The 22,756-nt window shown below is 43.7% G+C and overlaps 1 protein-coding gene across 1 annotated transcript in view; it reads right to left on the bottom strand.

Annotated features, from left to right (window-relative positions):
• Positions 1–16,065: 16,065 nt before the first annotated feature.
• NAA15 (N-alpha-acetyltransferase 15, NatA auxiliary subunit) overlaps positions 16,066–22,756 on the bottom strand; it is a 39,521-nt gene continuing 32,830 nt past the window's right edge. Inside the window, exons 16-20 of the mRNA XM_082482342.1 lie at positions 21,846–21,954; positions 21,161–21,259; positions 20,294–20,437; positions 19,107–19,204; positions 16,066–17,544 (exon numbers count right to left, since the gene is read on the bottom strand). Of these exons, the coding sequence (XP_082338468.1) occupies positions 17,344–17,544; positions 19,107–19,204; positions 20,294–20,437; positions 21,161–21,259; positions 21,846–21,954 (651 nt within the window). The 3' untranslated portion in view covers positions 16,066–17,343. The remainder of the gene's footprint in view (positions 17,545–19,106; positions 19,205–20,293; positions 20,438–21,160; positions 21,260–21,845; positions 21,955–22,756) is intronic.

The following is a 22,756-nucleotide window of genomic DNA, read 5'->3' as shown; positions in this document are numbered from 1 at the left end:
CGGCCGGCGGGGGGAGCGGCTGGGCGGGGACCGGGCCCCGAGGAGGGAGAGCGCTGCTCGGGCCCCATGGGTGGCTGTGGGGCGGCCGGTGCGGCCTGGCAGGCCGTCTGCTGAGGCGGCGTGGGTGCGGTGGGGCCAGTCATGTGCTTTGCTCCAGCCTGACACCCCCCCCCTTTCTTCATCGAAAGGGTTGTCAAGCGTGGGAACAGGCTGCCCAGGGAAGCGGTGGAGGCACCATCCCTGGAGGTGTTTAAGACGACGGGTAGACGTGGTGCTGAGGGACCTGGTTTAGCGGTGGTTGTGGCAGTGTTAGGTTAATGGTTGGACTTGATGATCTTAAAGCTGCCTTCCGGGCTAGATGATTCTATGATTCCTGCTGTTATTTACAGTAATGAGACAGCAGTAAGTTCGTCCCTGACACAGAGCCACTGCAACTGAAAGTGATGGACCTATCTCACAGTAAGAAGGGAAGTGTGGCGTTGCTGTAAGAACCTGTTAATAAATAAACTCACCAAGGGCATCAGCCTAGGAGAGAGGTAAGGTGTAGACATTAAGTTGAAGCGATGTCCACCAGTAAACCTGAGAACTCCCTGCCCCGGTGCCGGAGCCCCGAGCCCTTCCCTTCCCCCCGAAGCCGCAGCGGTGGCAGTGCCCCACATTGGCTGTCACTGCTGGGAGCGCACGGCCTCCTACGGATGGGATGGGCCGAGTGCAATCCTCTGTATTTTATACTGGTGTCGGGATCAATATTTGTTCTTTAGTATTATTAATGTTAATTATTTAGTTTTATTCTATTAAATCTGTTTATATTCCAACCCTTGTGTTTCCTTGTTTTTTCCAGATTCCCCTTCCTGGGTGGAATAATTGTCTAAACGACAGTAAATTGCTGTGGGTTCTTCAAACTGTAACACCTACACTAACAAGCAAATGTAGATTGCAGTAATTGAGAGAACAACTATCCTAACGTTGGCTCTCTGGTCTGCAAACTGATAGCTGAGCCATTCCTAAGGGTTGGATCAGGTATCTAATAATAGCCATTGGGAGACCTCCTCTTCATCCTGTTAATACATGCTTCCGACCACTCGGGGCTTCTGCCTGCACAAATAAGAAGTGATCCTTGGATCATTGCTCCCTATGGAGCAACTGTCATGTGGTTCAAGGACAGTACTTTCAGCAGCCTGCCGTTGCTCATCTGGCAACTTTAGTTACAGTGCTCATCACAGTGTAATGTAAAAAAAAAAAGAGGCTGTATGGAAACCTTGTGCACTGAGAAAGAAGTTGCTTAGTGCAGTCAACTTCAGCACTCCAGAGAATGTTTATATCTTAGTTGTTGTCATTCCCCTCTGCCCCTCCCTGGGACCAACCTAATGGCAGATTGTAGAGAAGTGCCTCCACCCTGTAGTCCTTTTCTGGGATTAGATGTCTTCATCTATGCTGCCAAATAATTTATTCTGTCAAAGAGGAGGAGTAATTTTGTTCCGGAGTGAAGGTAAGGTTAAAGGAAGGTGAGGAGGTTGTGCCACCTTTGCGTTCTTACTGTCCCTTCTACAGGATTGCTCCTTTTTGCAGCCAGAACGTAAAACGTGTTTGGCTGAGGAGAGTGAGCACAAGCACGCATATCTCTGTAGCCTAACGGTTAAAGAAGTGGAGAAATCCTACTTCCAGTGGGGGTTGCTCTGGTTTGGGCTTTGGCTGGCACGCTATAAGGAGAGTTTAACAGCTGCTTGGCAGGGTCTGCCAACAGCTCATTTAACTGAGTTTGATCTCGGTTATGCCGAGAGGGCCAAAGTGAGTTATAATTAGATCTGAGCTCTTCAACAGCTCAAAACATCTTTTATTTCAACAACTAAGACTCTTTAAATGGCAGAATCTATACACCATCTAGTGGCCGAAGGCATTCTTAGTTGTTAGATTTTTATACTCCGCTAATTTCACACCTTGCCCGTGAATTTGTCTCTCAGTACTGTCCACAGCCACCCCAGCATCTGTTCTGTTAGCTGTGAGACAGGTGGAACCGCCTTCACAGGGGTGCTCTGGAACACAGCTGGCCCCTGAAAGAACAGATTTGAAGTAAATACCTTCTGAGAGTTTAAATATTGTCCCAGATGTGGGCAAAGATTTTGCTCAGAGTTTCTGGGTACAGAAAGTAAAGCACTCTTTACTTAAAGAGTAAAGTATGCTTTAGTTAAAAAAAAAAAAAAGCACAGTTTTACCAGGGGTCAAAATAAAATCCTGAGTGTAGCTAATGAAGCTCTTAATTTGCTTAAGGTTTCTTGGTGGTACTAATTATTTGTCTGCTCTGTTGCAGCAGCTTGCCTTCGCTTGAGCTCGTAACAGCGCACGTGGGAGTTTTAACTGTCCTTTCTGAACTTCCCTCTGACTCCAGTCATGGGACTTCCTGATCAGCCATACCACATCAGTAAGAAATTGGTGATTTGACATGAGGTGACTTCACCCGTCCCACCCACTCCACCTTTCTCCTGTAAAGCTGTCCCTCCAGAGCAGGAGTTTTGGGGGAAGGTGGCTTCCCATCGAGAGGACAGCTGTCACTTACCTCTGCTCTGCACTTGGCAGCCAGACGCCACTGCCCTTCGGAATTGTGTAAGGTGGAGATGGAAAGATCAGCCAATGTATACAGGCAGACATGTACAATCATCATAGTTTCAACCAGAATTCCAAAGCTGTGTAGAGATTGCTTAAATCTCTAAATTGTGTACATACCAAAATTCCAGTTTGTCAAAATTGATTTTTTTTTTGGTGGGATTGTATATTCAGTGTCTAAAATTTTCCCAGGAGAGTGTTCTGTGATTCAAAATGTCATGTCTGGTCAGATCGAGAGCGGGAAAGGTAGGAATAGGCGATGGCTAAAATGCACCAGATCCAGAAAATCAAACTTCATATTTCAGTCCCACCACAGGGACTTGCCCCAGGGTCTCATGTAGTGGGTAAAAGCCCTGAGGACAGGGTGGCTGCCAGTTAGGGCAGACCTCCCTCTGTCTCCTCACGGAACTGCTCTAAGGCCAGGCTGGATGGGGCTCTGAGCAACCTGGTCTAGTGGGAGGTGTCCCTGCCCATGGCCGGGGGGTTGGAACTGGATGATCTTCAAGGTCCCTTCCAACCTAAACTGTTCTATAATTCTATGATTCCACGGACACCGCCAGCTGGACCAGAAGTCCCAAGATCCTGCAGAACAGCAGGTGGAACACGCACCGTTTTCAAATCCAGTGGAGGCGGAGAGATACCTGTCCTACAGTGCACAACAGTTAATTGCTAGCCACAGGTTTCAGCTGAAGGATAACAGGATGTTCATGTGTGCTGGGTGTGCTACTCCTCCCTTAATGGCAAAGCTCAAAGCTCTTTGTTCTCCAGCCCAACGTCCTTCAGTACACGTCATTTAGTCCACCAGGAGGACAAGCTATGTTTCTATCAGGTGTAGCCTTAGCAGCATGAAATGACATTACTCATGAAGAGATTTGTGTAAACAACTGCTTTAAGTTTGTGGCCCGCTGAATTTTGGGTACCTAAACCCATGCAAAACTGGTGCAATGCTGTTTTGGTATGACAATTATAACTGTTCTGGCTTTGGCTGGAGCAAAAATCCAGCTAGTCTGCTCTCCTGCCTGCTGTGGGAAGGGGAAGCTGAAGGGAAGACTACAAGAACAAGGGGACCCTGTTTTTACACCCTCATGGCTGCTGCTGATCCGCGGTGAGGGATTTCACCAACAGAAAGCGCATCAAAACCGTTCTGTTGAAAGTCTGCCTTTGGATACAAACAAATATTCTTGATACGCTTCACCTGTAAATTAAAAATCATCTTAAAACTTATTTTAAAGTTGATCCTCTAGCTGATTTAAAGTGCTCTACCAGCAGCTGAAAAGTAGAAAAATCTATTCCTTTTCAAAGCACAATTTGAAATTAAAGTATATTGCAGCATTAGGAGTTCTTTTTTTGAATGACTATTACTTTGCAATGCCTATGTAAGAGCAGTTTTCAAATACACTTAATAGCTTGAAGGATTTTTAGATCAATCCGTGCGGCTCTTACACGGAAATTCTCACTACAGCTAAGCCAGAAGTACGCTGAACTAGGTCACTCTTGCTTTTTAAGCATAAAAAAAAAAAAAAACCCAACCCAAAACCCGTATGACATTGAGCTCCAAAGAGAAGTGAAAAGTCAATAAACAGTGAAAGTTATTGGTACTTAGTAAAATTTCTTTCCAGCTTTCTTTGTGGGGACCACTCACACTAATATTTGAATAGGAGTCGTGCGTCTTCTGTTACAGGTTCTTCTCCCTGTGAAAGTCCTTTTCTTAGCGCAACAAGTGCACAGGAGTTATTCTAAAGTAAAAAAAAAAAAAAAATCATCAGTAAAGCCCAATAGTTCAATTCTACAGCAAGGTGAAGTGTCCAGATTGCTGTCCCATAACTGATGCCTCCACAGCTCTGATCCACAGTGACTGAGGTATTCTGTTTGCATGGTGGTTTTCGACCTCAGGATATTTTACACCACTTGGTTGCCCTGAGGTTGCCCTTTTTTCAGTGGAGAAAGCCAGTCCTGAATAATATGTGCTCAGTTACAATGTTTTCCAAATACGAGCCAGAACAGCACTTTCCAAAATTTTGAGAGGTGTTTTCAGTGCTACAGGAAAAAGGTCAGTTCACATAGAATCGTAGAATGGTTTGGGTTGGAAGGGACCTTGAAGATCATCGAGTTCCAACCCCCCTGCCATAGGCAGGGACACCTCTCATTAGACCAGGTTGCCTAAGGCCACGTCCAGCCTGGCCTTGAACACCTCCAGGGATGGGGCATCCACAGCTTCTCTCGGCAACCTGTGCCAGTGCCTCACCACCCTCACAGTGAAAAATTTCTTCCTAATATCTATTCTAAATCTCCCCTCTTCCAGTTTGAAGCCAATACCCCTCATCCTATCCCTACATGCCCTTGTAAAAAGTCCCTCCCCAGCTTTCCTGTAGGCCCCCTTTAGGACCGCTATAAGGTCTCCCCAGAGTCTTCTCTTCTCCAGGCTGAACAGCCCCAGCTCTCTCAGCCTGTCCTCATAGGAGAGGTGCTCCAGCCCTCGGATCATCTCTGTGGCCCTCCTCTGGATGCAGTTCAACAGGTCCATGTCCTTCTTATTTTGGGGACTCCAGAGCTGGACGCAGTACTCCAGGTGGGGGTCTCACGAGAGTGGAGTAGAGGGGCAGAATCACCTCCTTTGACCTGCTGGCCACGCTTCTTTTGATGCAGCCCAGGATGCAGTTGGCTTTCTGGGCTGCGATCGCACACTGCTGGCTCATGTTGAGCTTCTCGTCAGTCAGCACCCCCAGGTCCTTCTCCTCAGGGCTGCTCTCTATCCATTCTCCGCCCAGCCTGTGTTTGTGCTTGGGATTCTTCCCAATCGCTCTCCCATTTGCCCCTGGCTAGGGGCACGGCAAGGGATGCAGCCGCCCGGTTAGCGCCGCGGTGGGCGTAAAGCCCCACGAACCACAGTGCTCCTCGCTCTGGCAAATACAGGCATGTGGCCGAGGCAAGTTGGAGGCACAGTAGTTCATTGCAAATTCTCTATAAAGAGAAGGAGGATGATACAAATTCCTTGGAGCCGCGAAACGGTAGGCTACAAGGCCAGATCTTCTTAATTAGGGATGGGTTAAAAAATGATGGCTAATGCGGTAACTCCCATGCAGGGCGATCTCAGGAGAATCTTGTGGATTTGAGTCACTTCTATATGAGCTACTTGAGTGTAATACTGGAAATTTCATCACTTCTGATATATATGTAGGGATAAAGGTGTTGATTAGATCATTACGTTTCATCCAGCACAGGCTATATCTGGAAGTTCCTTTCTAATATACTTGGAGACTAGCAAATCCAGTTCAATTCATTTATAGCAACAGAATAAATTAAAAATACTTCTTGCTATACAAGCGTTTGAAAACGCCTTCCTTTTTCTTCTCTTGCAAGGACAAGTACTTTTAACACGCTATTCGGATGTGTTCGGTGAATGAATGTACAAGAGCATAAGTTCACAGTTATTTTTATTTAGCAGATGTAGGAGTTTCTGGGGAAGGGGGATTCTGAAAATAGTCGCAAGTCTCTGGACTTGCTCAGAGTTTCAAGAATAGTTATTTCTGTCTTCCCTTGAAAACATATTTTAACTTGTCAGTCCCATGAAAATGGGAACTGTTCGATATCTAAAAACTATGCCCACTGGGTTTTAAGTTAAGAAACAAATTAGGAAAACGGTGTAAGTCTAAGACTCTCTCATGTTGCTTGTTATCCTCTGAAGGGATCAAAAAGTTTCCAAGTGTGTCCTTTCGATCCTGGTGGTTTACTGCCAGGCAGTTTAAAATTGCTCTTCATGTTTCTGTGGAGATATTGTACCTCTGACTTCAGAGTTCCTCCGGGGGCTTCGACCTTCCATGCGAGGCCACGCATCCTCCGTTTTTGCAGGGAAAAGTCCTGTGGTTTAGCAAGGAGAAGGTCCGCCGTTGCAAGACCCGACTGTGCAAGTCTAAGAAGAGTTTGACCTCCTGTTAACATCTTCCTGTATGATAAAATACAGATGGCAGAAATCTTGCAGTGATGAAGGACAGCCTTTTAGGAGACCCGTATGCCAGGTTCTCAAAGCAGGCTGAAAAAGCAAGTATTAACATACCCCGTTGAAATCACAAAGCCAAACGTCTCACCTATCTTTGCATTGAAATAAAGTTTTGACACAGCTGCTTTTACTGCCGGTTCCTGGAATGTGACCTTCACATTCACTTCACTTCACTTGGTCTTGTCCAAACTACAAACCTAAAAGCTTTAAGGAAATGAAAAGAGAGGTTTTTCCAGTTCTGGCTTGTGCTCAGATTTTATTCTCATTGTGTGCCCGGGGAGAGGTTGGGGCTTTAACGTTCAGATCAGTGTACGTTTTAGGTTCTCTGGATGATAATAATAGACCTCATCCACCCACTGTAACATCCCCTGCTGTGAGAATCCCCTGCCAAACGCTGGCAGAGAAAAACCGGACCTTTCGTGCTAAAGGCAGCACCTGCAGCTTTAGGAGTGATCGTTTAACGGGAGCACCCACTTGACATCTCTGCTCATCGGGACCGGAACGGCTGCAGGATTGCGTCTTCGGTGCTTGGAACACCACTTGGGTCTGCATGGAAACATGATGTCGTGCAGCTCTTGGATGGCAGCACCTGAAATAATGACCTATTTGGCCTATCGAGGGAGTTGAGGTGATAACCGAATGGCTTGTGCTCTCCACGCATCCCAAACCTGCGCCTCCGCATCCCCACTCTGGTGCCGGTGGAGCCCGTTGCCTCCTTGGGCTGACTCACCCGGGGATGGCGGGGAGCAGGGGGGATCAGAAAACCGAATGGGGAACATCTTGTCAGCAGGGGCGCAGATGGCACCAGCGGCCAGCAAAGCTCTTCTGAAGCGTTTTGATCCACCCGGCGTGTGTTAAAACCGCAAGCCGCGTCCCCGCTTTCTCTCTCCCTGCAGAACTGTACGCGTTGTGCTCAAGGGCTTTCGGCGCGTCCCAAAGCAGCGCTGCAGAAAGGTTCATCAAATGTCACGAAGCTTCTATATTTACCTGCCTGCACCGTGGCTTCCCGTAAATCATTCCCGGGCAGCAAACCAATCCACTTGTACTTTGGACTGTGCTCTGCCAACCGTTTACCCACATGTGTGAGCTCCAGGTTGGAAAGCCCTTGAGCCCCAGGACTTTGTTCCATGCGAGGATATATTGTGTATTATTTTATTTTCTGGCGGCAGGTTTTTCTTCAAATAGTACGATCTCAGAGTGTGGTTTCGTTGCTTGCTTCTGCAAGAATAAGTTTGCCTCCTTCTTCTCCCAGGCTCTCATTTGTCATCAAGGGTATAGTCCTATTCCTGTTTCAATTAAAACATTGAATAAAAAAATCCCACCTATGAACAAAACTGGGAACTGTCCCCAGTTCTGTCCCTTTTGGGTAAAATCCCACTTACACCAGCAACACCGGTTTTGTTTTCAGCAGGAATAAGATTGGAGTCTCCGATAAAATCAACGTTAACTTTATAAATAGCAAATCTTTTCTCTGCTCCCCTCCTGCCCGCCGCCCCCCCCCCCAAAAAAAAACCCCAAAACATTGCAACTGGCATTGCTCGTTGGTTCCTGTGCAGAGGCTGGAAAGACCCCAGGGGCTGTGGTGACTAACCTGGCTCTTTACCAGTACCGTGGCTCCAGAGCCGCGCTGAAGTGCTGCTCCAAGGACGTCTCCTCTGAAGGAACAGCAGTCTTCAAGGTGTTGGCCACACAAATCTGCTTTTTAAGAGGACTACGTGTGAAAGGATGTTGGAAAGAGAATGCTATAACGCATTTGTGCTGTCGAAAATACTATGATGTCGCCAGGAAGAATAATTTATGAAGTATATAGAAAAAGCAAAATAAAACCCCCAAATAGATGGAGCCTATGCGTCCGATAATATCGTTAATACCAGAATGAGGCAAAAGCTGTATTTTCCTGGTGGTTTGCTAAGATGTCCCTTCTGCCATCAAACTTTTAAGTTCCTCACTCTGTTCAGAGTTCCTACTTGTACTTATTCCAGTGGCATCAGTCTTCCCTTTGCCCTTTCTTGACCTTCAACATCAGCCCGTGCCTCCAGACTCAGCGCTCACCGCCCTGCGCTCCCATCACTTTGCTCCCTCAGTTTTGAACCCATCTGCGGCACAAGGTTTTCCCTCCATTCCCTTCTCTTTCAGGGGTTTACATAAGGGTAAATTTAAGTCACCATGCATTATTCACATAGTATGTGTGCGTTTTGTGTACCTGTCAATAACTTACAAAAGGCAGAATGGCTTCACTCCCAGTTGTCCTTCCCAACGCAACCAAGCCAGGAGATTTGGTAATGCTCTCAAGTTGTTCAACAGGCTGCCCAGGGAAGTGGTGGAGTAATCATCCCTGGAGATACCTGGAAGATGGGTAGACATGGTGCTGAGGGACACGGTTTAGTGGTGGCTTTGGCAGTGTTAGGTTGATGGTTGGACTCGATGACCTTAAAGGTCCCTTCCAACCTAGACAATTCTGTGATTCCATTATATTTTTGTCTGTCCTTGCGTCCTTTTGTGCACTCTGCTGGTGGAGGTTCTCCCTTACCCACACATACCGCCTGGTGCGGCGATTCCAACTCACCTCTGCCGAGGGCATCCCCCCCTGGGAGGCACAACCCCAGAGGCCGGGCAGAGGGAACCGGAGAGGTAAGAGCTCAGCTGCCCACTGGTCCCCATCTCCTCTGGTCTGCGTGGCGTTCCCGGCTCCCTCTCCATCTCTGGCTATGATCGCGGTAGAAAACACAGAATAAAACCATGAGAAAAGACAGAGATAATCGGAGAGCCCCACCGTGATTGGCGCTAGCCAAACCAGCCGGCAGGGGCTTTCAAGACACGGTCGCGCACTGGGGCTGGCAAAAAAGCCAGAAGGACACACGGGGAGTGTACCCAGTTTGAAAGTGCTCCGGGGGTCACCTGGGCAGGGGGAAAAAGCTCAAAGTGACTGTGTGCAACAGGAAATTTCTTTGCCTGAGAGCGACAGGAGCTAAAAAAAAGTCGTGTTTTCTTCACCTGCTTTCTGTATTTTCATTGGGAGCATCCGGGAATTTGGGGAAGAGTCAGGCCCACTGCGTCCGAGCTGTTGCAAGAGGGGGGTTTCAGAGAGGTGAGGTGGCTCAGAGGACAGCCGGCGATGCCACTCTGCGCGACGTACGGCAGTATAAAGAAGTCTCAGCCCAGTTTCGCCCATCAATTTAAAAATGTAATTGAAGGGAGTAACCATCCTGCAGCATCAGGGTCCTGCAAAATCAAACAGAAGGTAAAGGGCACGCGGCGGAAAGATGCTCATCGGGGGACAAAATAGGAATTGCAAAGCACAAACAAGTTTACTGTGCAATAAAGCAATGATTGCTTTCCCGGCTCAAACGCATACAAAATATTTTCCAGTTACATTCCATGAAGACATTTATTAATAGCGCAAGTGAAGTGAGATGCAGAATTATGAACGTTTGGTGATTCCTTTGAGAAAAAAAAAAAACAAACGCTTGAAACGCATCACGTAAACGGCCAGAAGCCAACATTTTCCAAAAACTTTATAAAAATGCTTCTAGATGAAAAAGAAAACGGCAAGAAAAATTGGCAGACAATTAATAAAAGCATTCTAATACGTTATGAGGAGGGTCTGGTTTTAAGTTTCATATTTTTGTGCTAAAATCATACAAAGCACATGCAGTGAAACAGAGCCGTTCCTGTTCTCAGGGGCTGATTTCTGCGGGGCGATGAACGGAGCTTTTGCTTTTGAGGAATTCAGGAGAAAATGCCAAACACCGCGAGGTCCTGATAAAGCCCTCACAAACCCACGACTTCCGCTTACTTACCGTGGGAGTTGTACTGCACGGACCACTCAACAGCCCCATCTTCACTCATCCTTTACTTTCCCCTAAATAAAGGGCATTTACGCGTCCCTTCAGCTGCGTGAAGGTGAGATGGGAAGAAAGGAGGAGCCGGGTCCAGTTTTGGAGTCCCACTGCTTGCTTCATCTCCAGCACAGCTGAGTCGTAGATCAAGCGGGATTCCTCCTTCCTCTGCTTCACAACAGTTTAGGCGGCGCAGAAGCCACGTGATCCCAATGAGAACGTTACTTTTGTACATATTATTTAAAAAAAAAAAAAAAACAAACCAAAAAAAAACGGAAAAATTAAAATAAATAGCACAGAACCCTGACATTGCTTTGCCAACTGTACAATGAGTCAATGGGTTGGTTTTTCTTTGGTTTTAGAACCAAATTCACCTCCGGTAGCACCTGGTGAGGTTTGATAGCTGCAGGGGAATCAGCATGTGTCCCAGCAGTGTTTTGAGGGACAGAAAGAACGACCACAAAGAGCTGTTGTCATTCTGCTGCTGCACGTGGGACCTTCAGAACGGTTTCCAGAAGCATGATGACCAGGTAGGAAGATCCTTCATACCTGACGGAACAGAGAGGTGCTGATGCAAACTCAGTCCTGACAGATTTATGCAGATAAGATGACGCATGAACCGCCAGACTCCTCCTAAATCTTCTGCGCTTTAAGTCCTCTTGCAGACAACCATGAGGTGCTGTTCCCAAAATTGGAAGGGTGACGTCTGAAAGTAGTAAAGGTTCGAGGCAGGCAGTTACCCAGCGTGAACGCCCCTCCGCTCTCACAAAACTAAAACGACGTTACTGAGGCTGTTGATAAAGAAGGGATGCTACTTGTTAGGGGATGCTGTGTTCCCGTAGGGTACCGTGCGTGCAAAGCAACCCGTACTGCAACAAGCTCCCCTTTCCCCATCCAAAGGGGTGAATGTGAGGATATTGCTGTAATCACTTCAGTATCCGCACCCCCCTCCCCCCGGCAGTTAATCAGAACTGTTACTCATTACACACTGTACTTAACAAATGATTTTTTTTTTTTTTCCCCCCCCAGGTAATCTTAACTGTCGCGTTCACAGCGCGCTACTGGTTATTATTCTGCTGGGTCAGCTGCTGGCTGGTGACTTTTGCTCCAGTTTGTCAGCGTTACCGTGTTAGTTTGTCTGCTGACCCATTAAAACCACAAGACACCCGGGGATGGGGGGTCGGGAGAGCTTTGTGGGCTTACGGGCAGGGAAGAGAAGGCTACTGAGATTTATTATTCCCCACCTCCTCCCCACCCAAACCCAGATCTGAGGAAAACAGCAAATGGTCCTTCATCCAGCTCTCCTCCCAACGCCCTCTGATTCAATCCCTTCAGTAAGAGCGTTTCCCAAATCCCCATATTGGGTCTTTGTAGGCTGAAAGAGCAAAGGGTCTTTTTATCGGTACGCACCATCAGCCTGTAAGGTAGGAAAGGCGGCTCCCCGCCAAAGGTGGTTCTTTTCCAGCCCGACTCCGAAGGGAGCCGCGGCCTTTCCCTACTGTTCTTCCTCCCGTTGGCGAGACCCGCACCCCAATTCACCACCCGTCAGCGTGGAAGGAGACGATCGGGAATTAAGGGATCGTTTATTACAAAGCTAAGGAGGGCGCTGTACCCTGCAAGGAAACACTAGCACTCATTTACAAACAGAACTCAGCATTTTTATTCATTGATTGACTTCCTGCCAGTTTTGATATTTGCTACCACCAGAGAAGAGCGTAAAAACACAGTACAACATTGTTAACCAGTTAGGAAGGCTGGAAGGGAAAGCAAATCCCAGTACAATTGCAAGTAACTTGGTGGAGTTTATAATTAAAGATTTTTTTTTTTTTTGGACCGGATCAGCAATGAAGCAATAAATATGCTGCTGCACTGAACCAACAGGACTTTCACTAAGTTTGTGGTTTATTGCATTACAGTTTAAAACTAAACGTTATCCGTCATCGTACATTTGTTCACCAACCAGGTAAATGACACTTCTTTTTTTTTTTTTTTTTCCTATGTTATATGCTAAATGGCTAAAATTATGCAGTAGCTGAACTAGACTAGGACTAGTAGAGGTAGATATTGAACGGGCAGTGCCAGGCAGAAGTATTTAGTAAAAGTACTTTTTGTCTTTTGTTACGAACAGTTAGCAGATGTAACATTTTTCAATTAAAACAACATCTTAGGAGAGCTATTCTAAGATGCTTTGGATTTTCTAGTAATATTTCTCTCGCAATATTCTTACAAAGCCTTTGATACGGTCCCTTGTAAACTGGACGCTCTTTGTCCTCCGAGTTTTCTGCCACAATTTACTTGAAGACCAACATACAAAGCGAGAATCTTTGTGAACGTACGGCTATTTGCTTGTACCACTCTAAAAGTAATACACATTTACAGCTTCCTTGGCACGGGAAGACTGCATTTATAGTATTTACAGCTCCGGTAATCTTTCTAATAATAAAAGAAAAAGCTATTTTATACTTAATCTAAAACGGAATTTCTATTATGCCACCTCCTTACAACTCACTTCAGTCTCCTTTTGCTGAGCCGCTCTATCCGTTGCTCCTTGCCATTCCCGCTGCTGGCTGTGCGCTCTTGGGAAGAAGAATCTCTGCCCGAAACAGGCATTAAAACTGGTGTTTGTAGACCGCAGCTTTGATTTCCAGGAAATATACTCGTGACGGCACGACCACGAGTTTTGTAAAAGCATATGCCCTTTGCTCCTTACAACATCTGAGAACAGTTCACAACTGGAACGCTCCTGGAAGCGAGAGTCTTTCCCCCAAGCTCAGTAACCATTTTCCTCCATCCCGGAACTTAAATTTCCATTAATGACCTTATAGACGGCCCAATTCCTTACTGATATGACTGTCTAATTATACTACATTTGCATCGTTTTCCTCCACAGAATCCCAGAGCAGTATGTTGTCGGAGAAGCGTTAACTCTTAACTTCCACGTAGTTCGAGCTATTTTACATTACCACTTCAGTACAAACTGCCTTTTTAGAGCAAACTTTCTTAGGGGGAAAGAGGGGAAAGATTTCAAAGGTAGCGAGCTACCCGGTGCGGAACACTTACAAAAATATTTAAAGCGCTCATGAAAAGGGGAAAAAAAAAAATAAAACCATGTTAATTCAGCCGGATTATTCTATCAAGGGGTTTTGTTAGCGTTAGTGGCACACGTTCAAAGCGCAACTGCGGCGTAGGGGATTGCTAGCGCTGCAGGAACGATGGCACCGTTGCTCGAACCCTCAAAGGCATCCTGTTAGACAAAGATCTTAAGTTTTCTTATTTGAACTTGCTCACGTGATACCGCAATTGGATTTGGACCTCTGGTTTCTCAGGCCTGATCTCACCCTACTCTCATCAGTGTTTTCTTTCTGTAATGACAACGACAATTGGATCTGGCTGAAGAGTAAGGTGCTACACCAACTTCCAGGGTCTACTCTACAGCTGGAGCACCTCCAGACCTGTAAAAACAAAGCAAAGCAAAGACTAAAGGAAGATTTAGCAGGCTAATTATACATACCTCGCCTAGCCCTAGAGAGCTCCCTGTGAAACTTGGAATTTTCTCCCTACGCTACGAGGAAAACTGAGTGACAAAATCCATTCCGTCTTCTGGCTGACACACCACGTGAGGACATGATTCCTCCCCTACGAACACGGAAGTATTAAGACCTCTACTGACAAATAACGCAACTGTAGAAGAATATAGAGGCTTTTAAGGCATTTAAGATGCAAATAAATAAAATGAGTTACTGAATAGATCATTTTGAGACTATTTTACCTGTTTGTTCACAAATACCACACATCTGAATGCGCTGGTCTCCAAATGGGAAAAAAGCAAGTACCTCACCTATCCTCTTGGGGCAAAGAACCGCTTTCACTTACTTACAACTTAAGTCCACTTCCGACTCTGGCGTTGCTTTACGCAATGTGCATTTGCACCACCTACAGTCTCTACCTAGGGGAAAAACTGTTGTTTGAACTTTTTTGTTTTCCCCCAGCAAAGATACCCATGGCATGCACCATCACCAGTGGCTCCCCTGATGGTGAAAACATCTTTATCCATTGAAAACCATGAAGAATCGACCCAAATCACATCATTAAGGACATTCTTGGTCACTCTGACCAAGACTGCAATCTCTGCTCACCTGCTTGCGCAGCCGAGCACCAATGATTACAATTTTGGATCTCAGCATGCCAAGGGAAGTTTTCACTGTAGCATGACACTCTGTGCTAATACTGAGCGAGACTCATCACATTGGATTGTAACTTCGTTTCCAGCTCTTAAAAACTCTTCCTCAGAAGTCAGCATTGCACGTAACAGGAGAGATGCGAAGATGAAGGAATAGCAAATCCTTTGCCAATTAAAGAACCTTCTTCTTCAGGTAAACTTGAGTTTCATTTCCTGGGACTGCAGTCTTCTGGAAGGGGATGAGGAACCTCTTTAATCCGAAAGCATCATCGCTGAAGCAATAGGGATGCCTTTCAGCAAGGTTATGAAGAAGTGTCTTTGGGGAAATCACAATAGACGTGTAGATGGAGGCTTCTGGAAGGCCCACAGAAATATCCTTTCCCGCTTGCATAATGAAAGAGAACAAGTAACTTCTTGCTTTTAGTTCATCTGTTTCAACACAAAAACAGGCGGTGAAAAGGGAAATAATCCCATTTATAGGCAGCACCCAAAAACCAGAATTTGGAAAAAAAGGAAAAAAATAAATTGCTTGATGCAATTCACAATCTGTTAAAAAGAGTGAGCGAGCACTCATCTGCCTCCAGCTAAGCATCAGAAGCCAAGGAAACGGCAGCAATACTCAGAGGCAAGGCCAAAAGCTCATAGCTTGAGTAGGCAAGATTGAACCATCTTCAGTAGTTGCAGAAGACATGCAGTCCAAGTATCTCAGGCTGCAGAGAAGACTGAGATCTAGACATAAATACCAGAGTCAACGAAGGGCTCCATAGGTATTCTAGCCTTTAAAAGCCCAGCAGATTAAATATACAAATATAGCAATACAACTTACATTTCCGACATGAACTACACTGAAAACATACACAGCGATAGTCTAACCATGAAAAGAAAGTGGTGCTGAATATACAAGAAACAAAAACCTGTTCTTCTGACAGTTAGAAAACTACAAATGCCAATAAGTCTTCCTGGATCTCTCAACTGTCAGGCGCGTCAATCACCGAATTCCGTGATGTGGAAGAGGAAGGCTGTGTATCCACACAACAGATACTCTGTAACTGAACTCCTGCAGCAAAGAAGGCACTCACTTTATAAGCTGTAGTTTATTTTCTGCTCTGTTTTATATGATGAGCCTATAAAAAAAACAACCACATTTGAGCACTTATCTATATTATTAACACAGTCGACTTGTAGACTGAAGCTTGACTTGGAAAATAAAATTCAACGTAACACTGGTGGAACTTAAAAAGCCGAGTAGTAAAGCATTCTGTGTTCTAGGACTTCCCAGACATTCAGTATTTACATATAATGCATTTGCACTTTATACTCAACAACCACCCATCAGCAGTGACATTATCAGCGTAACCGGACAGCACAGTAAGCCAACCCTGAGCTGCACTCCAGTGAACCCACTCGTTTTCAAAGTACAACAGAGATTGGTTTAAATATTCACACAATTGTTTTTCAAAACGTTTTATTGCATTATATTTGGTACCTTATGTTTGACAAAGGAAATTACATCTGTAACTGCAGGAATAAGAAGCTGGTCTGTTATTGAAAAAAAATCTTGGGCCCCTTAAAAGTTACAAAGTCTTGGGCTTGCCTGAAACAACTGAGCAAGAAATATATTCTTAGAAATGTAGGGCTTCAAGTATTACAAACCTGTGACACTGTGGAAAAGTTCCAGAGGTATCTAAACTGCAGCACTTTTTTTTTTTTTTTTTTTTTTTTTTTTTAATCTGCATAACGTGAACAAGGCCTGCTGAGGTTTTAAACTATTAGTCTCTTGATCAGTCAAAATGGTAGTCAGGAGTTCTCCTCTTTGCAACTTCCAAGCCATAGTATGTTCTCATTGTTTTCACTCTACGTGAAAAATGCATGCTATCTTTCTAATTAGTTGGTGCCACATCACAGTGCATAATTTTATTTGGTTCTTGCATTACAGTTTTAAAAAGTTTGGCCAACCTATGCTGACAGGTTCATCTCAAGAACAGCAATGTTGATTCTCCCCACCCCCCCTGCCCCACGTTTCATTCAAAGAGAGAGTTTTAACTGGTTCCTTCAGTTAAAAACTGTGGTGCAAGAACACCAAACTGATCGTGTACAGTGAATTTCAGAGACACAACAAGCTTATTGAACACACTATGTTTCTTAATTCAGCCTGATATCCGTATGTCCCAGCACCCACAACGGAACACGCGTGTTGCGGGTTTCTCTGTATATTCTGATTCACATTGCGTACTTCCTATGGACGAATCATCCCCGTATCAAAATCAGTCAGATGCTAAAGCCCCAACAACTCTTTGTGCTCAGTGAAAGAATCCAGTGCTAAAACAGCATTTTTGCTGTCTGAGATAACAGTAATCTCACAAGACAAATTTAAAGTAATATTTCTGCCACACACCTGCTCCGAGGGCTATATGCCTCCAGATTTCATATAAATTAGTTTAAAAACATGGGTAGGTAGGTAAGGAGAAGGGTTGTTTTTTTTTTTTTTCTTCAATTTTAGCAGCTTTTAATTTTTAAGAAACCGAACAACCTATAACCAGTAATATGTTAGATATTTTATATATATACTTTGTCAGCAGGATAAAAAAAAAAAGTAAAACTATTTGAAGGCAACATTTTTTTTTTTCCTTCTGTTCTCTGTGTACGTTAGAACAATTCAGCAGGTGCGTGACAAAAATATTATACACCAGATATGGTCCAATGTCATTTTTTTCCAATAAAGTTGTTCATATTTCATTGGCCAGTTCTTCAGGTTCTGCAGAACTATCTCCGTTAACTGTGATCTTCATATCCTCTTCATATCCAGGGGGCATGAAAGCCAAAGCATAAGGGAAAAGCTTATGACAATTTGCTCTGTAAGTTTCAGATGCTTCTTTACAGTCTCCAAGGCTACCGTCACATAAAGCTTCTAAAACCTCCATACAAGTCTAATTAAAGAGAAAAATAAAGAAGTGTTATGGTTTCTTAAAATATTCAGCTGAAAGCTCACAAGCCAGAAATACAATACTACAAAGAAAACAAACTCCAAGTATTGTTTTCAGGTTTCTATCAATATCAAGGGACATTTTTTTTAACCAGACACAGCGTGAAATACCAGCGTAGTTTGATTTGAAATAATGCGGTTTTAAAAGGCATTTCAAAAACAGCTAGAAAACTTGACTGAAAATGAAAATACTCATTTATTTCTTATTTCCCTAAAAAAAAAAAAAATCTAAAAAAAAAAAAAAATCACTATTCTTACAAGTTGGCAACCAAGAACCAAGCTTACTTGCAACTAAATGTGTCTTTTGGGTTTGTGGTGTATCCCCCCTTCCCCCCAGTCTTGGGATACACCGAACATTTCAAGTAATATATAACATGCATTTGAATTTTAGTGTTCCCAAATAAAAACAATGAATCCAGAACATATACTATAATTTCATCATAATGACTTTTGTGAACGTGCTTTCAAATAGAATTAGAAGAATTGTGGAATTTTAAAATGTAAAAACAGCATCAGCTGAATAACTATAATTAGATGTGAAAACATTTCTGGAAAGGGAAAAAAACCCCACATTTTTAAGCTTAAAGATACGCGACTTGATTAATTGTGTCTGTAACTAGTGAATCAAACCAAATTACCCAGATATTTTCATATCCTTCAGATATACCTGCAGTTTCATATCAATTTTTGTTCATGATTGAGAAGAGAAAAAGGACATTTCTGGTTTGCTTTTTTTTTTTTTTTTTCAACTTGCATTTCAAACATGAGAAACCGACCTACTGCGCTTCAGTAAAGCCTGGCAGCATTTAACATCTGTCCCTGTCATGTATGCTAGCATAGCAAATTAGCTTCTCTCGAACACTTTGAATTGCAAGTCAGAACTGAGAGCCTTCCCAGATGACGGTGGGGGAGCAGGAAAAGAGGCACGGTGGCAGCCGGACAGGGAAATTATTCCATGAGCACCAGAATGGAGCAAAATTTGGTAAGCTTTTTACTTAACTACATACTAAGGCAAAAACTTACATATGCACCTTTTATTAAAACTAAGATAATTCCCACAGCTTGCAGAGGGGTGGATATGGAAAGCTTTCATGGACCCTGAGCCACCCCTAAGTCTGTCTTTTTCTTGTGAACACACTTGCCTGTGTAACAGCTAAAGCTCGGACGGACTACAATCTTTTCTTACTGGGGAGCTTTAGCATCTTTTGCCACATGAATTCTCTATTGCGTTTAATAAGCTTCCCCACTACCTGTGGCAATACCATGGTTTCTGCTGCTAGCTAGCTGTTTTCCATATTATGACAAAACTAAATTAATTTAAATGTGCGAAAAGGACACTAAACATCTTCGTTCAGATGAACCTGATACCCCCTTTCTCTCACATGACAACCCAACCTCCTTACTGGAGGTCACAGCAATCATTTCAGCTTCCTCTTACCTCTGTAATTTGCATAAAGCTTCCATAGATATACCAGAATTTGTTTACAATTTATAAATATCTGTTACCTGAAGATTTCTGTTAATGAGGGATTCATCCAGGGTCATTGCCAGCTCCACTGCCCTTTTCTGACTGGAAGGATCTAAATAGTACATCATTTTGGCAGCTACAGGAAGAAAAATAAACTTCATCACTCAGAGGATAATCAAACCCGTCTTATATACAACCATAAAACAGAGATAATATGACTAAGAGGGGATAATGAACTCTACAGTAGCAGTTCAAAACAGAACCACTTGGAGCATTAAAGCTCGACACCCGAGCAAGTAGAAGGGTAGCTTCAAGTCTGCTATTCAATGCCAGACAAAGCATTCAAACAAACAGGCATTGTCTACACTGCAAGCTAGGAGCATTTCGCAGCGTACTGTGGAATCCCAGGCAGTGAAGATAACAAACAGACCTTCTGCAACACATCACAGTCCCCTCCAGCACCGCTGCTCACATCTCCTTTGCGCAGAAACTGGGGCACGGAAGACATGTGCCCACAGAACTCTCATTACAATATGGTGTCAGGACACAGTCCCCAGTCCCACGGCACAGATGCAGTTGAAGGGACTTGATGCCAGCAAAGATGCAAGAGTAAATTCACTGCTTTTTGTTGCCAGGTCTGAGCCCAGACAGTGCCACAGTTATGCTGCCCCACTGGGTGGTCCACATCCCGTTTCCCACGTGGTACCCACTGTTCTGTGTGGTCCCTGCTGACAGACAGCCTTTGTAACAGATAACCAGCACCATCTAAGCTCTTCTTGTTAGGCATACCAACAGCTCTGGGTGTTACCTGGCTTGCTGAGCACTCGGTGATTTCTGTTGGCAGTCAGCCTCTTCAAATACAAGTATCAAAAAGAACTCTGCAACTCGGAAATACTGCTTCGCATACCTTAGCCCATACAAGCTATTTCACACATGCATTAATACAGTTACAGTCTTATGATACATTCAGCATGCATCAGAAATGAAAACAGGGCAGAGAGGTGCAAAAACCTGTATTTTAGCAGCATATTGAAATACTTAAAGAAAACCACAGACAACCTGGTGGTCACGTTGTCACAAAAACACAAACCGAGAGAAGAAAAGCATTCCTGATGGAAAAAGTGATTTTTACATCACTGGTGCTGATACTGAGATGCCACTGCCAGATAAGCACAGAAAATACAGAAACAGGGCAGGAAAAGGATAAAGGACAAAGACAAAATACCTGATAACCTATGTGGTAGTGAGTCATAGTTCTTTTTAAGGAAAGCTTCATTGAAGTTCTTTGGATTAGTTGCTCCAAAAAGCCGATTCATTTCTTGGTTTAACACTGTTCTAACTGCATCGGGCAGATCCTTACTTTCAGATACTATTAAATTGGAAAAAAGAGCTTAATAGAGAGGTAATCACAATGAAGTTTACTTTATGCATTTATTTTAATATTTGTCATGTTCCATCCTTAATATAATTGAAAAAGATCTCAAAGAAAGATACATGGAATTCGAAAAGGTAAATAACTGGATCTGGTTGGAAAAAGCTTAACTGTGACAGTTTTCTGATGCTTAGAAAAAGCCAAAGCCTTTTAAACTCCCCCTTACTGAATAAAATCTATTAGGGTCAAAGACTGAGGTCATACATGTCTGTTCTTAAATGTATCTAATCTGTAGCTATCCACAGGAAGGGTGACCCTGGGGGTAAGGGAAGGGAGAGAATCCTTCCAACCTAGAAGTTGGACATAATTGTAAGCCTTCTCCTCGCACACTGACACAGGCTGCCAGCAGAAAAGCCAGATTCCTCACTCTGCAGTTTCCATTTCTTCACTCACTCGCTCTTTCAGGGGTTCACCATACTACTCACAGTCTCAGAAAGACTTACTAATACTTGTTGGAATAACTACTAAATCCAGCTGCAGTCATCATAAACGTACTTAATTTTAGCATGAATCAGTTGTTTAAAAAGCTGTCCGATATGTGTATTAAATATTTTGAATTAGTTGTGCTAACAGTCTATAAACTAAAAATCAATGACCGTACGTGGGCTGGGCATCATCTGGAAGCGTGTACAGGTGAAGGCACATCAAATAGATACATACCACTGCTGAAAAGATGAATCATACACTCATGAAGCCAAGGATGACTGGGATCAATAGCAAAGGCTCTCTTCACAGACTGAAGCATCAGAAGGAACTTCTCTGGAATAGAAAGCGTTGGCAAATGGTCAAAACCCTGTGGTTGGAACTCACTGCATTACGTTGCAGGAGTATTAAATGTTTGAAATTAGAACGATCACAAGAAATTAAAGCTGAGTGTACTGCAACAGCCATTTTTTCTAATATGCGTTTATTTAACCAGTGAATTAAGCCTGTTAAACTAGGAAGTAAATTTGAACATACTAAGTTCTTAAAGCATAATATTTAACTGACACAAGAATTCAAAAGTGTTTCAACAGACCAGTTCTCATTAGCAACCGAAAGCCACTTCTTTACAGTGTGTAGTTCTGTGAGCTATAGATAAAACAAATAACCAGGGCAAATGCAAGCTGGGAGAATTAACTACAGTCTCAGTGGTTATAGATTTAAACACAGCAAAGAAAGTGTATAATCACCAAATGTTCAAACTTTGGTTTTCACAGACTGCTCATGGCTGCGGTGTCGGTCCAATGAGAAGTTGTGTCTCTCAACAGGGACTGACTCCTCATATCTCATCAATAATTTCTGTTTAAATTCTAACATATGTCTTTAAGAACTTCAAATTGCTTTTATTAGTTTTCTCACCTACCTTTTCGAAAATAAATCTCGAAGGCAAAAAGATGCGTCTCTATTTTGTTCTTCACTAAATTCTTCAGGGGTGTTAAAAATTTAATGGCTTCTTCCAAAGGTGCTTCAACCTACAGATCCAAGGAAGCAACACACAACTAAGTCACAAAGTTTAAACCTAATAACTCTACAACAACAGTTTGCTATTTGAGTGACATCAGAGTTGCTCTCATAAGGCAACACATAAGATGCTCTCATGTTACAGATTTTGCATCTTTCACTCAATAGTAGCATCTAAACACAGACTGTCAAGTCTAAAAAATTGCTTTGTGATGTTACAAATCTCATCTTCCTATAGATACAAGTCTTTTGCCTTCTATCATACATCAGTAGTAAACACAAATGCAGCTGAACCCACACTGTAACGGGCAGTACAGTACCCCATGCCAGTCTACGCACGTGGGCCCGAGACCTTGGCAAACAACTACTTTATGCCCACGACAGTCTGCTCATGTGGATTTCAGACAGGTTCCTGAGAGCTGCCAGGTCACGGCGACGTCCCCAGCCAAGATATTAACAGGAAGCTTGAAGTAACTAGATATTGATCACGGTCTCTGGGTCTTAGCTAGCATAATCCAGTAAGTGGACAGCTTTAACACAAATTAATTCTGTGCCAGGACTCTTTACAGACAGATCTCTTGCATCTAGAGATGAGGGGTTAATTCGAACACGAACTGTCTGCAGTCCTTCAGATTTACGTTTTTATGAACATAAGCTAGTCTCTAAGAATCAGATACAAAATTTAATTGTTGTCTGCCAATAACAATTTAGTAACGTTGAAGTAATACACTTCATTGCAAATAATGATGGAAAACAATGATGGACCTTATAGAGTTCCTGCTAACCATACGCTCCAGCAGTTTTCATTAAAAA

The sequence above is a fragment of the Vanellus vanellus genome (assembly GCF_965231255.1).
Source record: "Vanellus vanellus genome assembly, chromosome: 4".
Classification (NCBI taxonomy): Eukaryota; Metazoa; Chordata; class Aves; order Charadriiformes; family Charadriidae; genus Vanellus; species Vanellus vanellus.
The sequence above is the reverse complement of the archived record's forward strand: the minus strand, read 5'-3'. Positions and strand labels throughout refer to the sequence as shown.